Here is a 24,766-nt window from a genome sequence, read left to right as displayed (position 1 = left end):
TCTGAGAATACCAATGATGTAATCTCATGTCCAAAGTCTAAATTCCATAGTACTCAGTTCATTCAAATGTATGTATTTATTGAGTATTCAGAATACTAATAGCAGTAATGAAAAAAGCAGGTGTAATTATTGATCTTTATTTGCTTTAATTTTAGAAAGTAAATGAAGCAAAGAAAACTCAGCAAGAATATTATGAGATGGAGCTAAAAAACCTGCAAAATAGATTGGAAGGGGAGGTTGCTCAATTAAATGAGGCTCATTCTAAGACTTTGGAAGAATTAGCTTGGAAGCACCACATGGCAATTGAAGCTGTCCACAGTAATGCAGTTAAGGATAAGAAAAAACTACAAGCGGTGAGTATAAATTCAACGTAGCATTGCATCGTGAACTGGAAGGGTTTCTGTAATGATCCAGTATGACCCATATTGTAGAGTAGTGAGTTACTTCATTCTGATGGCTGCTCTCTCATAATCTGTAAATCATGATTCAGAGAGTAATATACTTAAAAATTCTTGTTATCTCCTGTGTGTAAATTGATAGGAGGCATTCCTACTTTGTATGAGCCATGGTAATACTCCCTTGATCTTGAGCTGTTTCTTCATGAGACACTGTCTTAAGTGTGCTCCTCGAGAAGCCTCAACTAGCTGAAGCACTTATTCTCCTGTAGATGTTTCCTTTCGCATAGTAGAAGAAACAAGGTGTCTGACAGATCTGGGATTCACACTGAGCTCTTTGTTTACTGGCTGCCTAAATTTGGGCCTCAAAAACCATGCCTGTCCTCATGTGACAGATGAAGAGGAGATCCATCTTATAATGTTCCTGTGAAGGTTAAGTGAAATAAAATGTTAAGAACTCAGACATGTCCTAGCATATAGTGATAAATAAATGTTAGTTTTTAGTATTTCTTACAGTGTGCCAGGCGCTGCAATAGTGTTTTCCATCTGTTTTTTTACTTAATTCCTGCCACACTCATAGGTTTAATTGTTGCACCCGCTTTACTGAAGAGGAGATAGAGGAAAGAGAGGTGAAACACTTGTTCAATCACATGCAGCTAGTAAGAATCAGTCAGGTCTTGAACTCAGGTTTCAGATGTCAAACTCTAAGGCATTTAACCACCACATAAAAGCATGTATTAATGATGATTGTTGTATGTTTTACATTATAGCTTTTTAGAGTTTATTAAGAGCTTTCTTGTATACTCCTCATTACTTAAGGCTTGAAGATTAATGTCATTTTTATTATACAGGTGGTGAAATAGTTTTAATAAACCTAAATGATGTATTCAGTGCCACCAACCTAGTATATAGAAGAAGCAGGATATGAATTGAGAGATTCGCCTCTATGTCTCTTCCTTTTGTGACACAACTAGTTGGAAAAAATATTCAACACTTGAACTTAATTAAAAACTCAAATAAAACTTCCTGTTAAAATGTTATTTCTGTCTAAACCTGCTACTATATGTTTATGTAGCTGGAGACAAATCTTAATGACATGTTATTTCTCAAAATTGTGGTTATTTTCTCTGTGCCAGCTCACTATTCCAGAACGAATTTGTACAGCTTTAATTACGTGGTGCATGTACATGCTTACTGACTCTGTATGTCTTTGTCAGTTGTTCAGGGATTTATAGTGAAGTATTCAGTGGTAACTGCTGCTTCAGTAAGCTCTTCCATAGCTATTTTTTGTTTTGTTTTTTCATCTCTACATCCCTTATTCACCTTAGCCTTCTCCCTTATTGTGATATTTAACCTGCAGGTGTCTGCTTTTTGCCTCTCTTTACTCCTCTATATTAAGTTCTAAGTGCTAGAATCTAGGCATCTTTCATCAATATCATTTTTGCCTCATTACTTCTCTCTTAATTATACCCTTGCCCACTGAATTTCAATTTCTGAGCCACCTAAAAATCTGCTTTAAGCTACTTACATTTCTTGCAATCTTTCTTTAAAATGTGGTTGCTATAAAACACATGACATGCATTTCCTGTGTGTGAACGTAGTCAAAACTCATGATAGCTTTATCTATCCCCTTCCCTTTTCTCAAAATAACTTATCACTTGCTGTTTCATTCCTCTCTCGCCTAGCTAGCTCATGTCTGAGCCTCAGCTCAGACCAGCCTCCTTTTAGAATAGTCTTTCTCCAATGTCACATTATCTTTTATTATTTTTTTAATGTTTATTTATTTTTGAGAGACAGAGAGAGACAGAGTGTGAGCAGGGGAGGGGCAGAGAGAGAGGAAGACACAGAATCTGAAGCAGGCTCCAGGCTCCATCTGAGCTGTCAGCACAGTCATCTGAGAGCCTGATGCGGGACTTGAACTCACGAGCTGCGAGGTCATGATCTGAGCTGAAGTTGGCTGTTTAATGAGTAAGCCACTCAGATGCCTCATGTCACATGTTCTTTTAAAGAACATTTACCTAAAGGTGACTTCTTCATTCCTTATTACTTAGTTATCAAAAAGGATTATATTTTTTTTTCAAAACTTGAGTTTACCCATCGCATTTGAAAGTGAATATATAGAGAATCCATGCAGAAAAGAGTTACCATTGCAGGCCTGAAGCTGCTATCCTTAGAAAGGCACATGGTGCAAGGTTGGCCCTTGCTAGTACCTGGGAACTTGAATTTCGGGAGGGTTTCCACCATTTCCTGATAACAACAGCTCATGTGCCTAAGGTGTTTATGCAAACAATATGGTTTCTGCTGAACATCCGCTTTCCTTCATGAAGTCTGGGTGTTTGGCATATGGTAATCAAGTGGTACCTATGTGATTAGCCCCGAATAAAAAACCTAGGCAATGAGTCTCTCATGAACTTTACTAGAAGACAACATTTCACATTATTGTCACAACTTGCTAGAGAGTCCTGTGTGAGAGGACTCTTGGAAGCTTGTACCTGGCTTCCTACAGGCTTCACCCCCTATGCCTTTTTCCTTTGCTGAATGTGCTTAGTATCCTTTTGCTATAAAGTAAATTATGACTGTGAGGACAACTATATTCTGAGTCCTGTGGGTAATCCCAGCAAATCATCAAACCCAGAGTTTGTTTTGGGAGCTCCACAGAACTGCATTTATTACTCTTCTCACCTTCCACTATAGAAATATTGAACTGCTTGTAACATACCAGGCTCTTTTGTACCTCCATGGTTTTTGCACGGGTTTCTTCTGCTGAACATGTTTTATTTCCCCCTTGCTTCACCTCTGTTCCTTACTAGTACACTCCTTCAAACTCTACTTAGGAATTGCATTATCTGTGAAGGTTTCCTCACCAAGATAGAATTTACCAGTTCTCCATCCATGCACTCCTGTAGTCCCTATGGATATTTAATTTTAATCACATATTCTTTTTTTTTTTTTATATATTTTTAACGTTTATTTATTATGGAGAGACAGAGAGACACAGAGCATGAGCAGGGGAGGGCAGAGAGAGGGGAAGACACAGAATCTGAAGCAGGCTCCAGGCTCCGAGGTGTCATCACAGAGCCCGACGTGGGGCTTGAACCCACAAACTGTAAGATCATGACCTGAGCCAAAGTCGGTCACCCAACCGACTGAGCCACCCAGGCGCCCCAATCACATATTCTTTAATTGCTTGTTACCTTGAACTTATTAAGGGCAGGCCCCATGTGTTAATACCTGTGTATCCCAAGTACACATCCCAAGTAGCATGCCAGATAGTAGGTGTTCTTCAGTAAGTATCAGTTTTACTGGCATTGTTTCTTTAGATGCCTTAATTTTGTACTTGGTAACTCTTGACTATGTTCTCGTGTTCCAGAAATGTTACTGGATTTTAGCTCTTTTTATATAAATATAAAAGAATTCTATATTCAAGAGATAGTTAGAATTTTTATTTATCTCCCCACATTATCACTTATAGCATACATTCCTGTTACTGACTCAGCTTGATCTAGACCAGTCAAATATTCTTATCATTTTAAAAAAATAATTATTTAACCACATCATAAGTGATTCAGAATGACAGAATCTAATCCCTTAGGATTAGTTAGGTTGACTAATAACTTAAATATTATTAACTAACAATAAGGCTAATTTGAAGAGCAAAATATCAAAATATAAAACAGAATAGTAGTCTTTTTCTTGGAGTCTTTGAGGTATACAATGTTTGCAATTTTGTTAATGGTTAAAAATGTCTCTTCCTAAGGAATTAGAGGAACAGTATAAAAAGGAGAAACTAAACCTGGAAGAGGATAAAAGTCAACTTCAACGAGAGCTGGAAAACTTGAAGGAAGAGCTGGAAGACAAGCTGAATACAGCCAATCAAGAGGCAAGAATTCTTTAGCCTTATCACCTGTGTTATGTCTTATCCATAACATCCTTATTTGGTAATGTTGTACCAGAGATGGTAAAATATCTAGAGTAAAAATAATCACTTTGCTTCATGCTGAATTTTTCATAATACGTTGGTTATATCTTACCAGGTAAAAATTTACTACCCAAAACATTAGACCCAGGTGCTTTTGTGGGGAAAAGCAAAACAAAGGATAATGTCACCATATGAAAAATAATTGAAAAGGTTTATACACCCTTTTGTAAAACACAGACTTAGTATTCTCTACACTGTATCTCCATTTTAAAAAGAGAGATTGTATAACATCTGGAGAGTGACATCTAAAATAATTTTTAAATGCTATAAGAAAATAGTATTCTTTAGCTTAGAGAAGGCTAAGAGTATAAAAAGAATGTGAATTCACAAATTCTGTTGTGAATAAAATAAATGTAAAGACAATTTAAAAATTCTAATATTGTTTGTTCTTTTCCTTTCTCTCTGTAGCCCAGGTTCACCTATACCCTAGAATAGCCACACCTGTTGTCTTTTTTTTCCCTTCCATTCCAGTTCATCCTTCATGTGTGTGGACAGTCTTGTCTTGCAGAGTGCTCTTCCTAAGACAAGTTCTTGTCTTGACATTTCTCATCTTGTCAGCTGTTCCTGCCTCAATAGCATCATCTCTCCCAAGATTGTCTAAGTCCTGCTTTCTCATCACTCAGCTGCTGCTCACAGAAACCATGCCAACACAGGAGTGCCCCTGGGCATGCTAATCATTTGCACCCAGTCTTCTTTACTTATCTTTAAACATTTATTCAGAGAAGGCACCAATCACTGTGTTTGGGAATGATAGAATTAAGACTGTTGCAGGTTTCCCCTGCTTGTCTGTAGGTAGAGTGTCCTCAGAAACCTTTTGTAAGCTGAAATGGTGTAAGGTGAATAAGCAGTTATGATTAATTTATATGGAAAATTGTTTGAGCATTCCAAGACCCCAAAATTAACCTCTCTTAGGCTTTTCTGATACCTTAGGACCCATCTTGCTAACAGATACACACAAAAAATATCCAGCAACTGCACAGATGCTCACAGACACAGTTCAAAGCTATGGTAGTGTGATACTGAAATGCTGAGTGTGGTTCCGAAGGAAGGAACTAGGTGGGGCCCTCTCACTTCCTGGGGTGCGTGCTGTTTCTGTGAGGGTTCACTGCAAAACAGATGCTGAATGCTATTTTATTTTTTGCCTTTTTTTTGTAAAAGTGAAAATCTCTCCAGATTATTTCTGTTAGCAAAAATAGTTACTACTGTAGGTATTTTGTGAAAGTGAAGTAGCATAAAATGAACTTTCAAAAAGCAGGTGTTTTAGCCATATTAGATTAGGTCAGCCTCTGTTCTCTTGTCCAAGATAATTCACTGCTGCTCCATATTTGCATACTTCTCTTGGCAGGATATGATCCTTGCAGTTATGGTGTCCTGCTCTCATTAGAAGGCAGTTTAGTGACCATCTGTGTTTCTCATTAAGCTCTCCCAGGGTCTCCTCTCAGTTGAAAATGGTTTAAGCATTCCTGCAATCTACACACTGTGATCTCACTGAGAAGAGCTATAATAAACATGTAATTGATTTTCCTTTTAGATACTTTCTCAATTATGCTTTAGTACCCTGGTAATGTTTTGGTGCCATATTAGAATATGCCCCAAGAGGAAAGAATTGAAAATGGTGGAGCAGCATGGAGACCCTCAGCTCATCTCATCCCTGAAACACAGGTAGATCAGCACCAAACTATTTTGCACACCTAGGAAATTGATATGAGGATTAACACAATGATATGCATAACTTGAGCCACAGAACTCAGCAGGAATTCACCCCAAAAGAAAAAAACAGGAAGAAATGACAGGCAGGGGCTTAATCAACACAGATCTAAGCAAGATGTCTGAACTAGAATTTAGAATCACTATAGTAAGAATACTAGCTGCGGTTCAAAAAAGCATGGAATCCCCTTCTCTGGAGATAAAAGAAGTAAAATCTAGTCAGGATGAAATTAAAAATGCCATAATTGAGATGCAATCTTGAATGGATACCACAGCAGCAAGGATGGATGAAACAAAGCAACAAATCAGTGATATAGAAGACACAATTATGGAGAATAACGAAGCAGAAAAAAGAGGAAAACAAAGGTGAAAAAACATGATAAAAGACTTAGAGAACTCAGTGTCTTATTAAAAAGGAATAACACTGAAATCATAGGAGGCCAAGAAGATGAACAGAGAAAAAGGGGGCAGATGGTTTATGTGAGCAAATGATAGTGGAAAACTTTCCTACTCTGAGGAAGGGCACAGGCATCAAAATCCAAGAAGCACAGAGAACTCCCATTAGATTCAACAAAAACCAAACATCACCAAGGCATATCATAGTCAAATTCACAAAATACACAGACAAGGAGGGGGCACCTGGGTGGCTCATTGGTTAAGCGTCTGACTTTGGCTCAGATCATGATCTCACAGTTTGTGAGTTCAAGCCCCGTGTAGGGCTCTGCAGCTTGGAGCCTAGAGCCTGCTTCAAATTCTGTCTCTGTCTCTCTCTGCCTCTTCCCTGCTTGCACACATGCTGTCTCTCAAAAATAAATAAATAATAAATAAAATACACAGACAAGGAAAGAATTATGAAAGTAGCAAGGGGAAAGAAGTCCTTAACTTATAAGGGAAGGCAGATCGGGTTTGCAGTAGACCTATCCACAGAAAGTTGGCAGGCCAGAAAGGAGTGGCAGGATATATTCAACGTGCTGAATTGGGAAAATATGCAGTTAAGAATTCTTTACCCAGCAAGGCTGTCACTTGAAATAGAAGGAGAAATAGTTTCTCAGACAAACAAAAACTAAAGGAGTTTGTGACCACTAACCTAGCCCTACAGGAAATTTTAAGGGGGACTCTTTGGAGAAAAGATGAAACAAAACCACAAAGACCAAAAGCAACAAAGACTAGAAAGGACCAGAGAACATTACCAGAAACATCAAGTCTACAGGCACCACAATGGCACTAAATTCATATCTTTCAGTACTCACTGTAAATGTCTATGGACTGATTGCTCCAATCAAAAGACATAGGGTATCAGAATGAATAAGAAAACAAAACCGATCTATATCTGCTTACAAGAGACTCATTTTAGACCGAAAACACCTGCAGATTGAAAGTAAGGGGATGGAGAACCATCCATCATGCCAGTGGTCATCAAAAGAAAGCTTGAATAGCCATGCTCATATTAGACAAACTAGATTTTAAAATAAAACCTGTAACAATAAATGAAGAAGGGCATTATATCATAATTAAGGGGTCTATCCACCAAGAAGATCTAACAGTTGTAAATATTTATGTCCCAATGTGGAAGAACCCAAATATATAAATCACATTTATATATTTACATTATATATAAACTTACATATGTTTTATTTTAATTGTGTGATTAACACAAACATAAAGAAACTCATTGATAATAATATCATAATAGAGTACCTTAACACCCCACTTACAATAATGGACAGATCATCTAAGTAGAAAATCAACAGGAAACAAAGGCTTTGAATGACACACTGGACTGGATTGACTTAACAGATATATTCAAACCATTTCATCCTAAAGCAGCATATACACATTCTTCTTGAGTGCACATGGAACATTCTCCAAAATAGATCACATACTGGGACACAAATCAAGCCTCAACAAGTACAAAAAGATCGAGATCATACCTTGCATATTTTCAGACAACACTATGAAACTTGAAATCAATGACAAGGAAAAATTTTGAAAGGTCTTGAATACTTAAAGAACATCCTACTAAAGAATGAATGGGTTAACCAAGAAATTAAAGAGGAAATTGAAAAGTACAGGGAAGCCAATGAAAATGGAAACACACCAGCCCAAAACCTCTGGGATGCAGCAAAGGCTGTCAGAAGAGGGAAATATATAACAATCCAGGCCTTCCTAAAGAAGGAAGAAAGGTCTCAAATACACAACCTAAACTTTCACCTAAAGAGCTGGAAAAAGAATAGCAAATAAAGCCCAAAACCAGCAGAAGAAGGGAAATAATAAAGAGTAGAGCAGAAACCAATGATACCGAAATCAAGAAAACAGTAAAACAGATCAATGAAACCTGGAGCTAATTCTCTGAAGGAGTAACAAAATTGATAAAGCTCAGCCAAATTATCAACAAGGAAAGGACCCAAATAAATAAAATAACAAATGAAAGAGGAGAGATCACAACCAACACTGCAGAAATACAAACAATAATAAGAGAATATTATGAGCAATTATATGTCAACAAATTGGGCAATCTGGAAGAAATGCACAATTTCCTAGAAACATATAAACTATCAAAACAGGAAGAAATAGAAAACTTGAACAGACCCATAACCAGTAAAGAAATTGAATCAGTACTCAGAAGTCTCCCAACAAACAAGAGTCCAGGGCCAGATGGCTTTCCAGGAGAATTCTACCAGCAGCTTACTACCTGACATGTCTCCAGAGGCAAGGGAAACAAAAACAAAAATGAACAATAGGAATCTCATCAAGATAAAAAGCTTCTGCACAGTGAAGAAAACAATTAGGAAAACTACAAGGCAACCAATGTAATGGGAGAAGATATTTGCAAATGACATATCAGATACAGGGTTAGTATCCAAAATCTATAAAAAAAAAAAAAAAACTTACCAAACTCAACACCCAAAAGACAAATAATCCAGTGAAGAAATGGGCAAAATACACGAATAGACACTTTTCTGAAGAAGACATCCAGATGGCTAACAGACACATGAAAAAATGCTCCACATCACTCATCGTGAGGGAAATACCAGTCAAAACCACAATGAACTCACACCTGTCAGAATGGTTAAAATTAACAACTCAGGCAACAACAGATGTTGGCAAGGATGCAGAGAAAGAGGGATCTTTTGCACTGCTGGTGGGAATGCAAACTGGTATAGCCATTCTGGAAAAAAGTATGGAGATTCTTCAAAAAATTAAAAATAGAACTCCCCTACAATCCAGCAATTGCACTACTAGGTATTTATCCAAGGGATACAGGTATACTGTTTCGAAGGGCACATGCACCCCAATGTTTATAGCAGCATTATCGACAATAGCCAAAGTATGGAAAGAGCCCAAATGTCCATTGACTGATGAATGGGTAAAGAAGATGTGGTATATATATTCAATGGGATATTATCCAATGATCAAAAAGAATGAAATCTTACCATTGGCAACAGTGTGGCTTGAACTAGAGTGTATTATGCTAAGCAAAATAAGTCAGTCAAAGGCAAATATCTTATGATTTCATTCATATGTGGAATTTAAGATACAAAACAGATGAATATAAGGGAAGGGAAGCAAAAATAAAACAGAGAGGGAGACAAATCACAGGAGACTCTTAAATATAAGGAATAAATTGAGGGTTGCTGGAAGGGTGTTGGATAGGGGGAAGGGCTAAATGGGCAAGGGGCATTAAGGAGGGCATTTTTTGGGATGAGCATGGGGTGTTACATGTAAGTGATGAATCACTAAATTCTGTTCCTGAAATCATTATTATGCTATATGTTAACTATCTTGTATTTAAGTTAATAAAATAAAAAAAGAACCACTCCCCAAGAATATGCCTGGCTCATCTCATCCCTCTGTATGTACCTACCCTTTCCTTCAGCCTGGACATCTTTTTTTTTTTTTTTTTGTCCTACTTTGCTGGATAAGATGCCTAGAGATAATAAGTTTTCTTGTTTTGTTTCCTGCTCTTAAAGTGAAGGATGTCAACATTTTATAGTTAATTATCATGCTTCTCTAAAATTTTATTTTGTAAATGTTCTTTATCAGGTTTAGGAATTCTCTTATAATTCTAGTTTCCTAACTTAAATCACAAATTGATGTTGATTTTTCTGCATCTGTCGAGATCATACTTTTTTTCTTTGTTAATGTGGTACCTTATATTAATTTTCAAATATTAAATCAACTTTGGATTTCTAAAGTAAGCCCAAGGTAGTCATAATAGATTATAGATATATCTTTTTGTGTATAATAACTAGATTCAGTTTATTAATATTCATTTTGGGAGTTTTTTAAGCCTAGGTTCAACTAATATTGCTTTGTACTTTTCCCTTTTAATACCGTCCTTTCTAGTTTTGAAATCAAGGTCCTATTAGCCTCTTAAAATGAAAGACTTATATCCTTTTCTGTTCTATGGGAGATTTGTGTGAGATTGACATGCTTTTTAAACTTTAACTGCATCATGGTTAAATATTGTTTGTATGAAAGCAATTTTTAAATTTTTAAATTCATCAAAGAAATTTAATATTCTGGGTGTGTCCAATTTTTCAATGTAGTCTTGTATCCCAGTTCATTAAACAAGATTTTAAGTTATATTCGTCAATATTCTGTGTTCCAAATATTGTATTCTTTTTGAATTTTATCTTTTTCATATGTCATTTACTAAAAACTGATACTTTGATGGTGGATTTGTTTATTTCTTATATTCTTTCAATTTTTGCTTTAAATATTTAAAAGTTTTGTTATGTGCATACAAATATAAAATTTTTTTAGCTACTTCATCATGATTTGTGGTTTAGTCTGTGTTGTTTGATAGTGTGTCACCAGCTTTATTTTGGTTTGTTATGATTGGTATATCTTTTTCCATCTACTGACCCTTTGTTTTTCTGCATCCTCATGGTTACACAAATCATGGAATCATGATTTGTGGTTTGGTCTGTGTTGTTTGATATCGTGTCACCAGCTTTATTTTGGTTTGTTATGATTGGTATATCTTTTTCCATCTACTGATGGTTACATGTGCCTCTTGCCAACCACATATAGCTGCATTTTATCTAGTCTTAAGTTTGTTTTATTTTATTTTATTTTATTTTATTTTATTTTATTTTGTTTTGTTTTACTTTATTTTACTTTATTTTAAAGTTTATTTATCTTGAGTGAGAGTGCACGTGAGGGAGGGAAAGAAAGTGGGAGAGAGAAATTTCCATGCAGGCTCCACTCAGCACAAAGCCCAACACAGGGATTGATCCCACAACAGCAGGATCATGACCTGAGCCTAAATCAAGAGTCAGATGCCCAACTGACTGAGCCACCCAGGCACACCTGAAGTTTGTACCTTTTAAATAGAGATTTTATTCCATTTACATTTATTGGATGGAAAGTAGATATATCTATGGAAAGATAGGGGGAAAGAATTAAGGGATACTTCATAAAGACTGAGAGTGATTGTTTTAGAACAAAAATTAATGAATGTATTATCTTCATAAGATGGATCTTGATACTCTTAGAATTGATAAAACCTAAAAACATAAGTAGGTCAGCTAGGGATTTCAGTGATAAATTCATGAATACCCAAATCATATGAAGATATATTAAGGGAAGCTAGTGAGTCTAAAATCTCAGGGGGAGGATAATCCTGTTATCCTATCAAATGTTATTTGGGGTCACCTTTGAGGACAAAATACTAGACTGGTCAATAAAATCTGTTACAGTCTTTTTAAATGTTCTGATGTAAGTTGTAGATTTTCTTCTGGACATGAGATTTTTAAGCATATGCATAGTTCAGTAGTTTGTTACAATAAAAATCATTTGGCTTTATTATAAAATGTTGTATCACAGATGATACACTACCTGACACATAAGAGATCAGTATTTGCAAATGAAATATTTGTTGAATGAATAAAACTCATTGAAAACTAAGTCAACTTAGTTTAATAATAATAAATAAGATTATTAGTTTTCTATTGCTGTGTGACAGATTACCAAAAACTTAGTGGCATCACACAGCTCATGTTTATTACCTCATGGTGTTGTGGGTCAGGAGTCCAAGTATGGGTTAGCTGGGTCCTCTGTTCAGGATCTCACAAGGCTGAAATCAAGGTGATAGCCATACTGCAGTCCCATTTGAGGCACAGGATCCTTTTTTAAGCTTACTGGTTGTTGTCAGAATTCATTTCTTTGTGGCTGTATGACTGAGGTCCCTGTTTCTTGATAGCTGTTGACCAGAAATCGCTGTCTACTTCTAAAAGCCCCCCTCAAGCCCTTGCAACATGACTGCCTCCTCTTATAACATAGCAGTTTACTTGTTCAAGGCTATCAGGAAAACTTCAGTGGCTTTGAATTTCTCTGGTTTCTCCTAAGGGCTCACCCAATTATGTCAGACCCACCTAGAGTAGTGTCTTTTTGGATAACCTTAAAGTCAACTACAGTTAAGGATCTTAATTATATCCACAAGATCCCTTTTGCTAAATAACATAATACAATTATGGGAGCAAATCCGATCATATATGCCTAAGTCCCAGGGAAAGTGAGGGTCAGAGGGGTCATATTAGAATTCAGCCTACTGCAACACACAAATAACTAATTTCTCTGGCTCCTGTAGTGGCTACACTAGCATTTAGGTAATAGAAGACAAACAGGTTATTTATTGTGATGATTTAGAGAACAGGATTGAGTTTCTAAAATCTGTTCTGGAATATCCATAATATATTCCTTTCAAAGGCACTGATTGGTACGTGCTAAAGTTTTGAACATTGCTCTTTATGAAATTAAGCAATTTTACAAAAAAAAAAAAGTAAGAACACAAGGAACGTTTTCAGAATTCCAGATTTTCTAATGGTATTTAATATGTGTATGTGCATTTTAGTATGGTTGCAATCTATATTCACAGTACTTTGTGTATTTGATTTATAAAACTTTTTTACATATAAATATTTACATTTAATTTTGTCTACATGTTAGTCATTTAAAATATTCATATAGTGTTCCATTATATATCTTTACCATAGTTGCTTAAACATTTTCTTTGTTGAGCATTTAATGTTTTAAATATTTTATTATAAAGATAATTTTAAGGAGTTGCTCCCTCTTAACTTGAGGAGAAAGAATGATCGTGCAAAGGCCATGGCCAGTATGGCAGGATTGCGGTTTCCTAAGGCCAGTTCTTTGTCCTCATCAGTGATCAACCAAGGTGTATTTCAGCCATGAGCCCTGAAACCCTGAGGAGCCTGGGGTATTAGAGAAGACTTCTCTGAATGCTGTTTATCAGTGTCTTATTTTTACTGGTAATTGGATAAATTATCAGTTCTATTAATACTTTTGTTCATTTTTAAAAATTATTTCCTTTTTGTGTAACTCTTGCCCTCAATGAAATTACTGGGTCAGAGTAGGAATAATGTTATACGTCAAGTTATTTAACTAAATTGGTCTCCAGAAAAGTTGGAACTACAGTCCAGTGACATCAGTAATATTGCATATCTTTTATGATTTGGGAAACATTTATTGACTACATGATATCTTCTAGATGGTAGGGATACTTTGACAAAATGTCAAGGAACTCATAGTTTCAAGTGACTGTTATGAATTGGTGATAAATACAATGTATTTTTAAAGTTCAGAGGAGGGAGTGATTCTCTACCATAAGTGTTCATAAAAACTCTGGAGAATGTGATATTGGAGAATTTTTAAATGTGGTATGGGAGGTGGTCTTTGAAAGGTAGGTGTAAATTTTCCAGCTGTAAGAATGATGAAAGACAGTATGGGTATGAAGATTAGTATAAGTAGGGTCGTATTGGTATACAAGCTGTAATGCCTTGGTGAACCATAAAAAGTTATTTTTTATTTCTAATGTTTAATTGTGCAGCATTTTAAGGTTTTTGTCTATTTAAACATCAATTCTGTCTAATTAATATTCTTAGTTTCTTGAACAGATCTTCTCTATTCTTTATGGTAATAACTACAATACTAAGTTTTTTCTTTTTTCTTTTTCTTTTCTGCAATTTATTTATTTATTTATTTTTGAGACAGAGCATGTGAGCAGGAGACAGGCAGAGAGAGAGGGTGAGAGAGAACCCCAAGCAGGCTCTGCACCATCAGTACAGAGCCCATTGTGGGGCTCCATCTCACAAACTGTGAGATCATGACCTGAGCTGAGACCAAGAGTCAGACGCTTAACTGACTGAGCCACCCAAGCATCCCTATCAGTTTTTTCATGTATTCCATTTGTGCATGTAACTCTTATTCATTTGAAAATTATCTGGATTGTGAAACAAAATTTTTTTGGCAAGCCGGATCAACACAAAAAGTAAAGATACAAATAAGCTAGATTAATTAGAGAAAGGGAGCATAAATTCAGTGACAGAGAAAATGTTAAAACATGGAATGAATATCATATTCTATTCTTTAAATTAGGAAAAAAGATGACTTTGTATAAAATATTAAATTTCTGAAATGACTCAGAGTAGTTGATTAACTTGACCGAACTAATTATAACCACGAAATAAAGACTCCCAACATGTATCTAGAGAGGCACCAGGCCCAGAGGATTTTAATGGATGAATTTCATTAAAAATTTTAAGAAACAGAGGGGCTCCTGGGTGGCTGGCTCATTTGGTTAAGGATCCAAGTCTTTATTTTTCTTTTAAATTTTTTTTGTTTACATTTATTCATTTTTGAGAGACAGAGTGCAAGTGGGGGAGGGGCATAGAGAGAGGAAAACACAGAATCTGAAGCAGTCTCCAGGCTCTAAACTCTCAGCACAGAGCCTGATGCAGGGCTCAGATCCATGAACCACGAGATCATGACTTGAGCCAAAGTCAGAAGCTTAACTGACTGAACCACCCAGGTGCCCCAAGGGTCTGAGTCTTGATTTTGGCTCAGGTCGTGATCTCATGTTTCATGGGATCAAGCCCCTAATTGGGCTCACACTGCAGCGTGGAGCCTGCTTGGCACTGTCTTTTTCCCTCCCTTTCTGACCCTCTCCCACCTCAAATAAACAAACTTAAAATTTCAAATAAATCTTAACTGTGAAAATATTTCAGAGTACAGAAAAAAATAGAAGCTTCCCAGCTCATTTTATGAAGTTGGTATCCATCACCAGAATTGTCCAGTATATAAACATCTGCGTAGAAAGGGGACAGGAAAAGGGGTGCTGAATTGAGAGGAGGTTGAAGGAAAATGTTTATAATTTTCTTTATGGTGTCTGTATTTACAATGAGAAATATTCAGGTGTTATTTTTAAATTAGCAGTTTTCATTTCTGTCGAGTTTTGATCAGCTTGGCCATTTTATAAAAATGAGATTTTTACTTCATAGTGGTTTCCTAGATAATTTAAAGTATTTCATTTATTGATTTTAGTTCTCATAACTCGAGGATATAGATCTTCCTAATCAACAAATAGTCTTATTAACTCCTAATTTCAAGAGTATACATAAATCAACTCTTAACAATTTCAGATATTGTATGGAAACAAAGAAATCACAATTTATTCTAACACACATTTACCAGCTTATCACTATTGACCTAAATCAGTCACTTTATAAATGGTAGGAGAACTGGGTTCAAATGAAGTATAAGTGATCGAATTTTGAAGAGCAATTTTAAAAGTACTTTTTTATCTAAAAAAAATACTTTTTCCCCCCCTCTGTCTTTGATGTAATCATCTTGGTTCAGTTCCTTTGATAGAACTGGGAATTCTCTTTGTTAAAACAGGGCTTTGAATTATCCACCTATTTCCATGGTTGTCACAAAAAAGGGAAGTCATAAATATGGAGGTCTTCACAAAAAAAACAACAGATGAAGTCTATCATGATTATTTAAGTGCTTCTTCCAAATTCATCAAAAAAGACCCATTCAGTTACACTACCACTAAAGAAAAGACTTTAAGAAAACAAACGTGACTTTTGCTAGTCGATAACAGTGAGGTATATTAAAAGTACTGTATTTACTTGCAGATTGGCCGCCTCCAAGATCTGGTAAGGAAAAGTGAACAAGGTCTTGGCTCTGCAGAAGGACTCATTGCTAGTCTTCAGGACTCCCAGGAAAGACTTCAAAATGAGCTCGATTTGACTAAAGGCAGGCTGAAGGAGACCAAGGATGCTCTATTGAATGTTGAGGTAATTTTATAGTCCTGCTATAAACATTAGCAAAGTAAAAATATAATTTAATTACTCTGCTTAAAGTTTCTTGTAAATAGACATTATATATAGTATATTAGTTTTGTAGGGCTTTCCTAGCAAAGTACTATAACTAAGTGGCTTAAAACAACAGGAATTTATCCTCTCACCGTCTGGAGGCTGAAAGTCCAAAATCAAGGTGTTCTCAAGACTATTCTTCCTTTTCAACCTAGAAAGCAGGTCTTTCCTCACCTTTGCCAGCTCCTGGTAGCCCCCAGGCCTTCCTTGGCTTGTGTCACATTTCAGTTTCCTCCTTGGTGTTCAGTGGCATTCTTCCTGTGTGTCCTTACATATTCTTTTTTTTTTTTTTTTTTTTTTTACTTTTTAGAGAGAGAGCGCAAGCAGGGGAAGGGGTGGAGGGAGGGAGGGAGGGAGGAAGGGAGAGAGAGAGAGAGAGAGAGAGAGAGAGAGAGAGAGAGAGAGAGAGAGAATCTTAAGCAGGCTCTACACTCAGCATGGAGCCTTACTCAGGGCTCAATCTCACAATTCTGGGATCATGACCTGAGCCAAAATCAAGAGTCAGATGCTCAACCAACTGAGCCACCCAGGCTTCCCCCCTTTTTGCCCCACATCTTCTTATTATGAGGCTACCCATCACATAGTACTAGGGGCTCACTCTATGACCTCTTAAGGAATTACATCTTCACTGACACTATTTCCAAATAAGGTCACATTCTGAGGTACAGGGGTTTGGATTTCCACATATCTCTTCAGGATCACAATTCAACTCATAACAATCAGGATGCACAATTCTTTTATTGGTAAGCATTCAAACTCTCATATGTAGCAACTAAACAATGCTCTGTCACCTACAAATTTTGAAAGGCTCTGCGCCCTTCCATTCTCACGGAGCAGAGCAAATATTTAGATTCCCTCAGAAAGTGGAGAAAAGAATCCATAACAACTAAATGTATAGTTTCCAGAGAGTTCTTACTTTTCCTTCAGAGAGGTGATTTAGAGTGTGGGCTCTGAAGCCAGATTGGCTGGGTGTGGTTTCTTGATCCATCTCTTAGTGTGTCACTTTGGGCAAGTTACTTATTCTAAGCCTCAATTTACTCATCTGCATATTGCAGGAGGGGGTAATAATACACTTCACATCACTACTGTAATAATTAAATGAGGTAAACCGTTTACAGCACAGTGCTTAGTAAAATATCAAGCATTCAGGAAACATTGCCTTTTATTAATATTATTTCAAATTTAATTTTTGTAGCTTAGTATTGGAATCCGTTTCATTTCTCTAAGGTTCTTGCTCATATTTACATTGCTCTTCTATCAAGTAGTGGAATATACTAAGTGTTGTAAGCAAAACCTTAGCAACTGTCCATTTTTTTTGTTCTGCTGGACAGTTTTGATTGAGAAAATGCAGATACTGCATCACAGTTTACTTCAGCTTTAGGTAAGCTCTTCAACAGCAGGTGTTTTCTCTGGATGTGAGTTTTTTCCCCTCCTCCCTGCTGAGTTTCGGTTGTGTATTACATAAATGGACCCATCATAAAATGGATATTGATCCCTGAGTATATGTCCAGTTGTTGGTTGATAACCTGTGAGGGATCGAGACACGGATAAGGCATGACTCTCTGCACTTAGGACATTTTAGGCCACAGTTGGGAAATAAGGAGTAAGATTCTGATGACAGTGATGATAATATTAGTTTAACATTTGTAAATCTGTAGTTGGGAGTTTATAGTTTCTCCCATTACTCAATCTTGCTGAGCCTGTTTCCTCACCTGTAACCTCCCCATGTTGCTATGAGGATCCCATTAGCTGATGGATGTGAAAACAGTTGGGGGAAAAAAGCAAGTATTTTTTTTTTACTTCTTTTCTTACCCCACTAATGTCTGATAAAGTACTTTGCAGTCAGTAAAAGAAATACTTCTTAAGTACTTCTTCCTCATTTAATGCTGCCTGTGGTGGAAAAAGTAGTAGTTCCTAGAGGCAGAATACTTAGTGAAAAGGACGGTTGGCTAAGATGGCCAAACCCAATTTTCGGAATTTACTGCTATAAGCCGGGTCACCAGTGTAGAATGGCAGTTTCAACATTGACTTGCTTCTCTCCCATTAATCTGGACATGCCCCTCAGCAGTGTTACAGCACATGCCATTAGTAAGTGGGTGATCCAGAAAGGGTCACTGTTAGAACAGAAGGAAGCACCATCATCTGTTCCTCTTCTGTGGGAGGCAGAGAGCAGCTCCACTGCTGGCGGGGACTGATGGCTGCCAGTGTCGTCCAAACAGTCTAGCCCTAGGCTCCGGAGAGCCACTTGATTGACGCTAATCTACAGGGATTTCATATATAGCATATTATGTTTCCATAACACTAAACACATGGATCACTGTTTTGAAGTTACATAATAAAAATAGTAGCCAAAATGTCTTATAGTTATTTTAATCATGTCAGTGAAGTATAGTTGTAATGCTTCAGCTTTGAATAAATAGCAGACTTTTGATTATAAATATGAATGAATTTGAAGAACGTATGTATGTAACGTGTACATATATGAAGATAATAGATACCCATGATATGGAAAGTTTAGTTAAGATTATTGGGGTGCCAGGTGGCTCAGTCAGTTAAGCATCGACTCTTGATTTTGGCTCAGGTCATAATCTCATGGTTTGTGAGTATGAGCCCAGCATCGGGCTCGTGCTCATAGCACTGAGCCTGCTTGGGATTCTGTCTCTCCCTGCCCCTCCCCAGCTCTCTCTTTCTCTCAAAGTAGATAAATAAACATTTTTAAAAAGATTATTAATTATGCTAACTTTAAGCTATTTAAAATAATTTGTAAAATTATAAGCCTTGATAAAACATAGTTTGCACAAGGACATTTAAAATATAAAATGTGTGCCACATACTGTCAGAAAATCTTGAGTAATTGTTATAGATGGCACTATCAGTTATTGTGCTGTAAGAATTTAAAAGTGATAATGCAAGCATGCTGCTTATTTGAAATAACCAGCAATAACCTTGCTTTTGAACACTTGTTTTCATTGAAAAATTTTTATTTTTCAGGGTGAGCTAGAACAAGAAAGACAACAGCATGAAGAAACGCTTGCTGTCATGAAAGAGGAAGAGAAGCTCAGAGTGGACAGAATGGCCCATGACTTGGAAGTAAAATGGACTGAAAACCTTAGGTACATTTCTTACTCTGTGATGTAATCTTATCAGTACAGATGTGCAGAGGCGCCTGGGGTAGCTCAGTCAGTTACGCGTCCAACTTCATCTCAGGTCATGATCTCACAGTTCATGAGTTCGAGCCCTCCGTCGGGCTCTGTGCTGACAGCTTGGAGCCTGGGGCCTGCTTCGGATTCTGTGTCTGCCCCCCACCCCTCCCCTGCTTGTGCTTTGTCTCTCTCTCTCGCTTTCTCTCTCAAAAAAAAAAAAAATACGGATGTGCAAAGATGTTTTTCTGTTATATGGCTTACATTGTCTTATTGTTAAAATCATAGGGACAGTATTTTTAATGAATTTTTTTCATGATTAGATGCAGAGAAATTGAACTCTTTTTTTCTGCTTGAATACTTTTTCTCATTTTATTTTCCTGAATGTAAAGTACTAACCTCAAGTCAGAAATCTTATTCTAGTACCTGTTCTGCCATTGTTAACTGACAAATCAATGATCATGGGTAAGTTACCAACTTGCTGTATAGTCCTGTAAGCCTGACTAAAATCATTAGGAACTCTTATTCTGAGTTGACTTTTGAGGAGGATTAATTAAATATGTAGAAAACCTGCGAACAACTGTATTATAGCTATTGAGAGGAATAATTCTCTTTAAAAAGTAAAAGTATTTGTTTTATTTTAGACAAGAGTGTTCTAAACTTCGTGAAGAGTTAAGACTACAACATGAAGAGGATAAGAAGTCAGCAATGTCTCAACTTTTGCAATTAAAAGAGAGAGAGAAAAATGCAGCCAGGGATTCATGGCAGAAGAAAGTAGAAGATCTCTTAAACCAGGTAATCAATAGTCTCTACATTATGGAAGTTCATTTTCCTTGACATTCCCTAGCTAGGGAAATATTGTAAAATATTGTTTGTTAATTTCATTGTATTTTGGGTTTTTTTCTATAGGGCAAATTTAAAAATTTTTTAATGTATAAAATCAAGGAGACATATTCGTTAACTTGTGAAATGTTGTGTTAAATAATGTTACATCGGGAGCCCTAAATTCTGAAAAGAATTTACATGTTTTTGGTTTAATATTTGAACTGAACACATCAGGGATTTTTAAATGGGAAGGTTACCCATATTTTGAGAGTATAAAAAATTTTTTTAAGCCATCAGATATCATTTGGGTCCTGGAAGGTAAAATTTATTAAATGCATCCTGATTGCCTAAAACCATAGCAGAAGTGAGCAATTTCCTTCTTTCTCACTAAAAGGATATTGCCTGTTACGCTTCAAAATGTTATCAACAAAAAGTAGTGATATTCCTAAATCTATCTTCTTATGTCAGGCTCACTTATTTCCATTTTTAACTATAATTAAACGAATGTGCACATTTTCACTCATTTTATACAACTTCTAACTATGAATTCTTAGCATTCTCCTGCAAAGCCAGTTATTAAATAAGACTGACTGCATGAGTCACCAGTTGATAAGCAAGTGCAGAGCTTAGACGAGAAGCAGCTCCATAATTTAGTGCTAGAAATCTACTATTATCTTTCTATTTGTGATCATGATGAATTTCACAAGAAACAGGAAAGTCTTTCTGTAAGATAATTTATTACATAGGTACATACATATAGTATCTTTCAAGAGTTCTTGGGGCCTGCCAATTTGTGTCTGTTCTCTCATAATAATTAGTAATGTTACTTTAAAAAGGGAGTGTATACATGAATATTTATGAGTTTTTGTGAATAAATTTGCAACCTTTGAAACTCAGACAAAAATAAGAAGGAAACAACTCTCACTAGAAGTTGGGCACCATGTTAGCATTGCTTAGGTTACCTTCTGTACACTTATTTTACATTCCTATTTAGAGACCTAGAAGGACAGATTCTGGGTACAGTGGTACTACCCCTCTGTGATGTTCTCTACTTAAAAAGATGCAATTAATTCAAATATATGATAAAAAATAACCCCCCCACTGAAAGTCTGCCTTGTTTTTCAATCACAAAGTATTGACTAATAGACATTTTTTGGCTGGGTTTAGCACTGGGTTTACCACTTCTCCCACCTGTTTTCTATTATTATTTTATTATTCCTATAATCTCTCTTATAATTATCATATTTCATGCATGCTTCTCTGACATTTTTTTCTCCCCTCCCCGCACCCCGATATCTGGTCTGCGTTGTTTATCCCTGAAAGGAAATAATGCTTTGCATGTGGTTTTAGTTCTGTGTATCATAAAATAATTTATTTCATAATGGCTCCAATTTTTGCCAGCTTTACAGAAAGAATTTTTTTGATCAATTTTCAAAGCAGATTAATCATAAATATCAATATAACCAGGAATTAATTGCCTCCAAAGGTGAAACTGATCTGTGCTGCTCTATGCCATCGGTCCATTTCCAAAATTATAATGTCTGCCCCTCTCCCCCCTTCTAAAATACAAAGGGCATACATATTACCCTAGGTAAAACTGGCAAATGGCTGTTGCAGTTCAGGATCTTCTGTGCCTGAAGAAAGTTAAGAAAACAATTGAACAAAAGATTCTACATTGAAGTGAAAATGGTATTATGCTATCAAAGTTGCACTTTTTCCAGCTATGTGGGAGGACAAAAACTTCTAGCAAGAACAGCACGTTGTTTTTTTTTCTTTTAAGTTTATTTATTTATTTTGAGAGAGAGAATGCAGGGGCAGGGCAGGGAGACTGAATCCCAAGCAGGCTCCACCCTATCAGCACAGAGCTGGACCCAGGGCTCAATCCCATGAAGTGTGAGGTCATGACCTAAGCTGAAACCAAGAGTTGTAATGCTTAACGACTGAGCCATCCAGGCGCCCCAGGACCAGCAGGCTTTTTAATGGAACTTTGTTATGGACAAAAGAACCTTTTCCTCCTTCTTGGCCCTTTGGATCTTGTTCTGTTGGTTATTTTGGGTGGATTCCTAGAGCCTGTGCCCTACACCTGCTCTACGGCTTTCCCCTTGCCTGATCCTACCAAGCCCTGTTCCTCATACTTTCCACCCCCGGCCCTGAGCCCTACAGCCATTTCACTCTGCGGGCCTCACTCATCCCCTTATCCCTAGCACTGCCAGGACCTTTTGCATTTAGGGAAAACAGACCCACCTTGGGGTTTGTGACATTTAAAGAGTAAGAGTGGGGAACAGAATTGGAACAGCCAGACCTTAGGCAGAAACATATATTGTGAAAAGTATCAGAGGATCTGTGTTTTCACATATTTTAACTATTTCTGAGTGAACTGAAAATAAGTCTATTTTTGTGCCTTGGTTTAGCTGTATTTCATTTTGCTTAGAGCAAAGAAGAAATAATTTCTTTCCTGTGAACTTAGTCTCTTGAGAGTTAAATTTGATTTAACTTATCTATCAAGAAACGGGTAAAGAAAAGCCTAAGAATTTCACTTTTCTTCAGATGTTTTTCACTTTATCAAAATTTCTCAAAGCTATTATTTTTATTCTGTGCTCTAATTTCATATTTTTAGTTTTAATATTTCATGGTGTTCTTTTTTCTGTCCAGTGATTACACCTTAGTCCAAAACTAGGTATGCTTCCTGGGCTAATCAGTGTGTACATTTAAATTCCTTTAAAATAAAAGAACTACATTTACTCTTCAACTGTAAAGAAAAGTAATTATATAGAGTCATCTGTGATCATATTTTTTCTATTTGTGATCCTAAAATGTCGTGATATATTTATTTCACCTTGTTTTCAGGGCAGATTTTATTTGGGGTCCAACTTGATGACTTTATATTCCAATTCTCTCATTCAGATCAGTGGACTGAGAAATTTGGGAGAGACATGGACTGTTCAGACATAGAACTGTGGAACTTTGTTGTTTGGGTCTGACTCTCCAGTTTGAACTTCGAGGCCCCAAGGTTATTTAGCTGGTGATAGCCACCATTGTATATGACAAAGTTTTTACCCTCCACATATCTACAGTCTAATAGAGGAAGATTTGTATACAGATACCTACAGTAAAAGTCACTGCAGTGAGTGACTATAAGTGGTCTGGAGAGTCTGTACTATAGGAGCAATGATATGCTGGGTCTGGCTCCTACCAGCTCACATAGTTGTGATTGTGTACAGGCCTTCCCAGCTCCATATTCTGGGATGTGTTGGTGGCTGGGAGTATTTACACCACAAATATCAGCATGTGCTACATATCAGGGCTTTATTTTTCAGAGAGCCTACATCCTTATCAGCTTACTGCTTGGTGGGAATATGGAGTAGAGAAAGAGTGACATAGCCAAAGTGATTGGGAAAATTTTCATTAAAGACGTCAGCTTTAGTGTGACTTTCAAATACGGTAAAGGATGAACACAAATATTTTTACTCATTCTATGTTTTATTGAATATACTATTATTTCCCAAGCACAGTATATAAGGAGTACAGAAAAATGAGGTGTGGACAGCTGGGGAGATAGGTCATTGTGAAAAATTTTGACTTCCAAGCATAGGAGTTCAGAGTTCACTCAGTAAGCTATGGGATTCTGTCAAAGGTTTATGGATAGGAGAGTACCATGTTGAAAATTTCATTTTAGGAAGCTTAATGTGGTTGTGATTTTGAAGTGAGGATGAAATGGAGACATCTCAATAATCTACAGTGTCTGAAACAGAATTCTTGAATACACATGATGCACCCAACCATCACCCCTCAACAGAAACCAGACTCCTCCTCCTAGACTGTGCTGTCCATTCACTGCTCAGCCATCTCTGACTCCTCGTGCTGTGCCGCCAATCAATTCATCAGCATTTCCTGCTGCTCTCCCTTCAAAGTACACCTAGGATCTGATCATTTCCCAGCATTCCCTCCCCTACCATCTAGTCCAGGCCACTTGCAGTTCTCTCCTACACTGCAAATGGAATCTGCACTTGGTCTTCCTGCTGCTTTTCTTGTCCACCTACATATTGTTTCCCAACCAGCCAGAGTGATGCTTTTAAAATGTTAAGTTGGATCATGTTACTCTCTTGCTTCACACTTTCCACCATCAGATTATAATCCACACTTTTACTGTGGCCTGTAGTAGCCTTATGATTTGTCCCCTACCAACATCATCTCCTGCCACTCTTCCCTTCCTTTTCTGCAGTCCTGCTGGAAGACTTGGAATTCCTGGAACACACACACACACACACCAAGCTTAATCCATCTCAGGGCCTTTGCACCTGCCTCTACATGGAACCCATTTTCCCTAGATCTTTATGGCTTTCTTTCACTTTGTTCAATTCTCTGCTCAATCTTAACTCTTCAAAAAGATCTTCCTTAGCCACTTTCTCTAAAATAGCATCCTCCATCACTCTGTGTCCTCCTATTCTGCTTTGTGTTTCTTCAAAACACTTATTACTATATAGCATCATATTATTTACACTGTTAGAATGTAGTTCCATGAGAGCTGGGCCTTTA

At 36.8% G+C, this 24,766-nt stretch overlaps 1 protein-coding gene across 11 annotated transcripts in view; it reads left to right on the top strand.

Annotated features, from left to right (window-relative positions):
* FAM184A (family with sequence similarity 184 member A) overlaps window positions 1–24,766 on the top strand; it is a 122,051-nt gene that overhangs the window by 52,714 nt on the left and 44,571 nt on the right. For all 11 annotated transcript variants that reach the window (XR_006717525.1, XM_045499421.1, XM_045499418.1 and 8 more), the window contains exons 5-9: window positions 156–353; window positions 4,153–4,275; window positions 16,026–16,187; window positions 19,257–19,378; window positions 20,050–20,200. Coding sequence is in view for 10 of the 11 variants with exons in the window: in XM_045499421.1 (XP_045355377.1) it covers window positions 156–353; window positions 4,153–4,275; window positions 16,026–16,187; window positions 19,257–19,378; window positions 20,050–20,200 (756 nt within the window). In the remaining variant the exon portion in view is untranslated. The remainder of the gene's footprint in view (window positions 1–155; window positions 354–4,152; window positions 4,276–16,025; window positions 16,188–19,256; window positions 19,379–20,049; window positions 20,201–24,766) is intronic.

Source organism: Leopardus geoffroyi, chromosome B2 (genome assembly GCF_018350155.1).
Source record: "Leopardus geoffroyi isolate Oge1 chromosome B2, O.geoffroyi_Oge1_pat1.0, whole genome shotgun sequence".
NCBI classification, from domain to species: domain Eukaryota; kingdom Metazoa; phylum Chordata; class Mammalia; order Carnivora; family Felidae; genus Leopardus; species Leopardus geoffroyi.
This window is presented reverse-complemented; position numbering and strand designations above follow the sequence as displayed.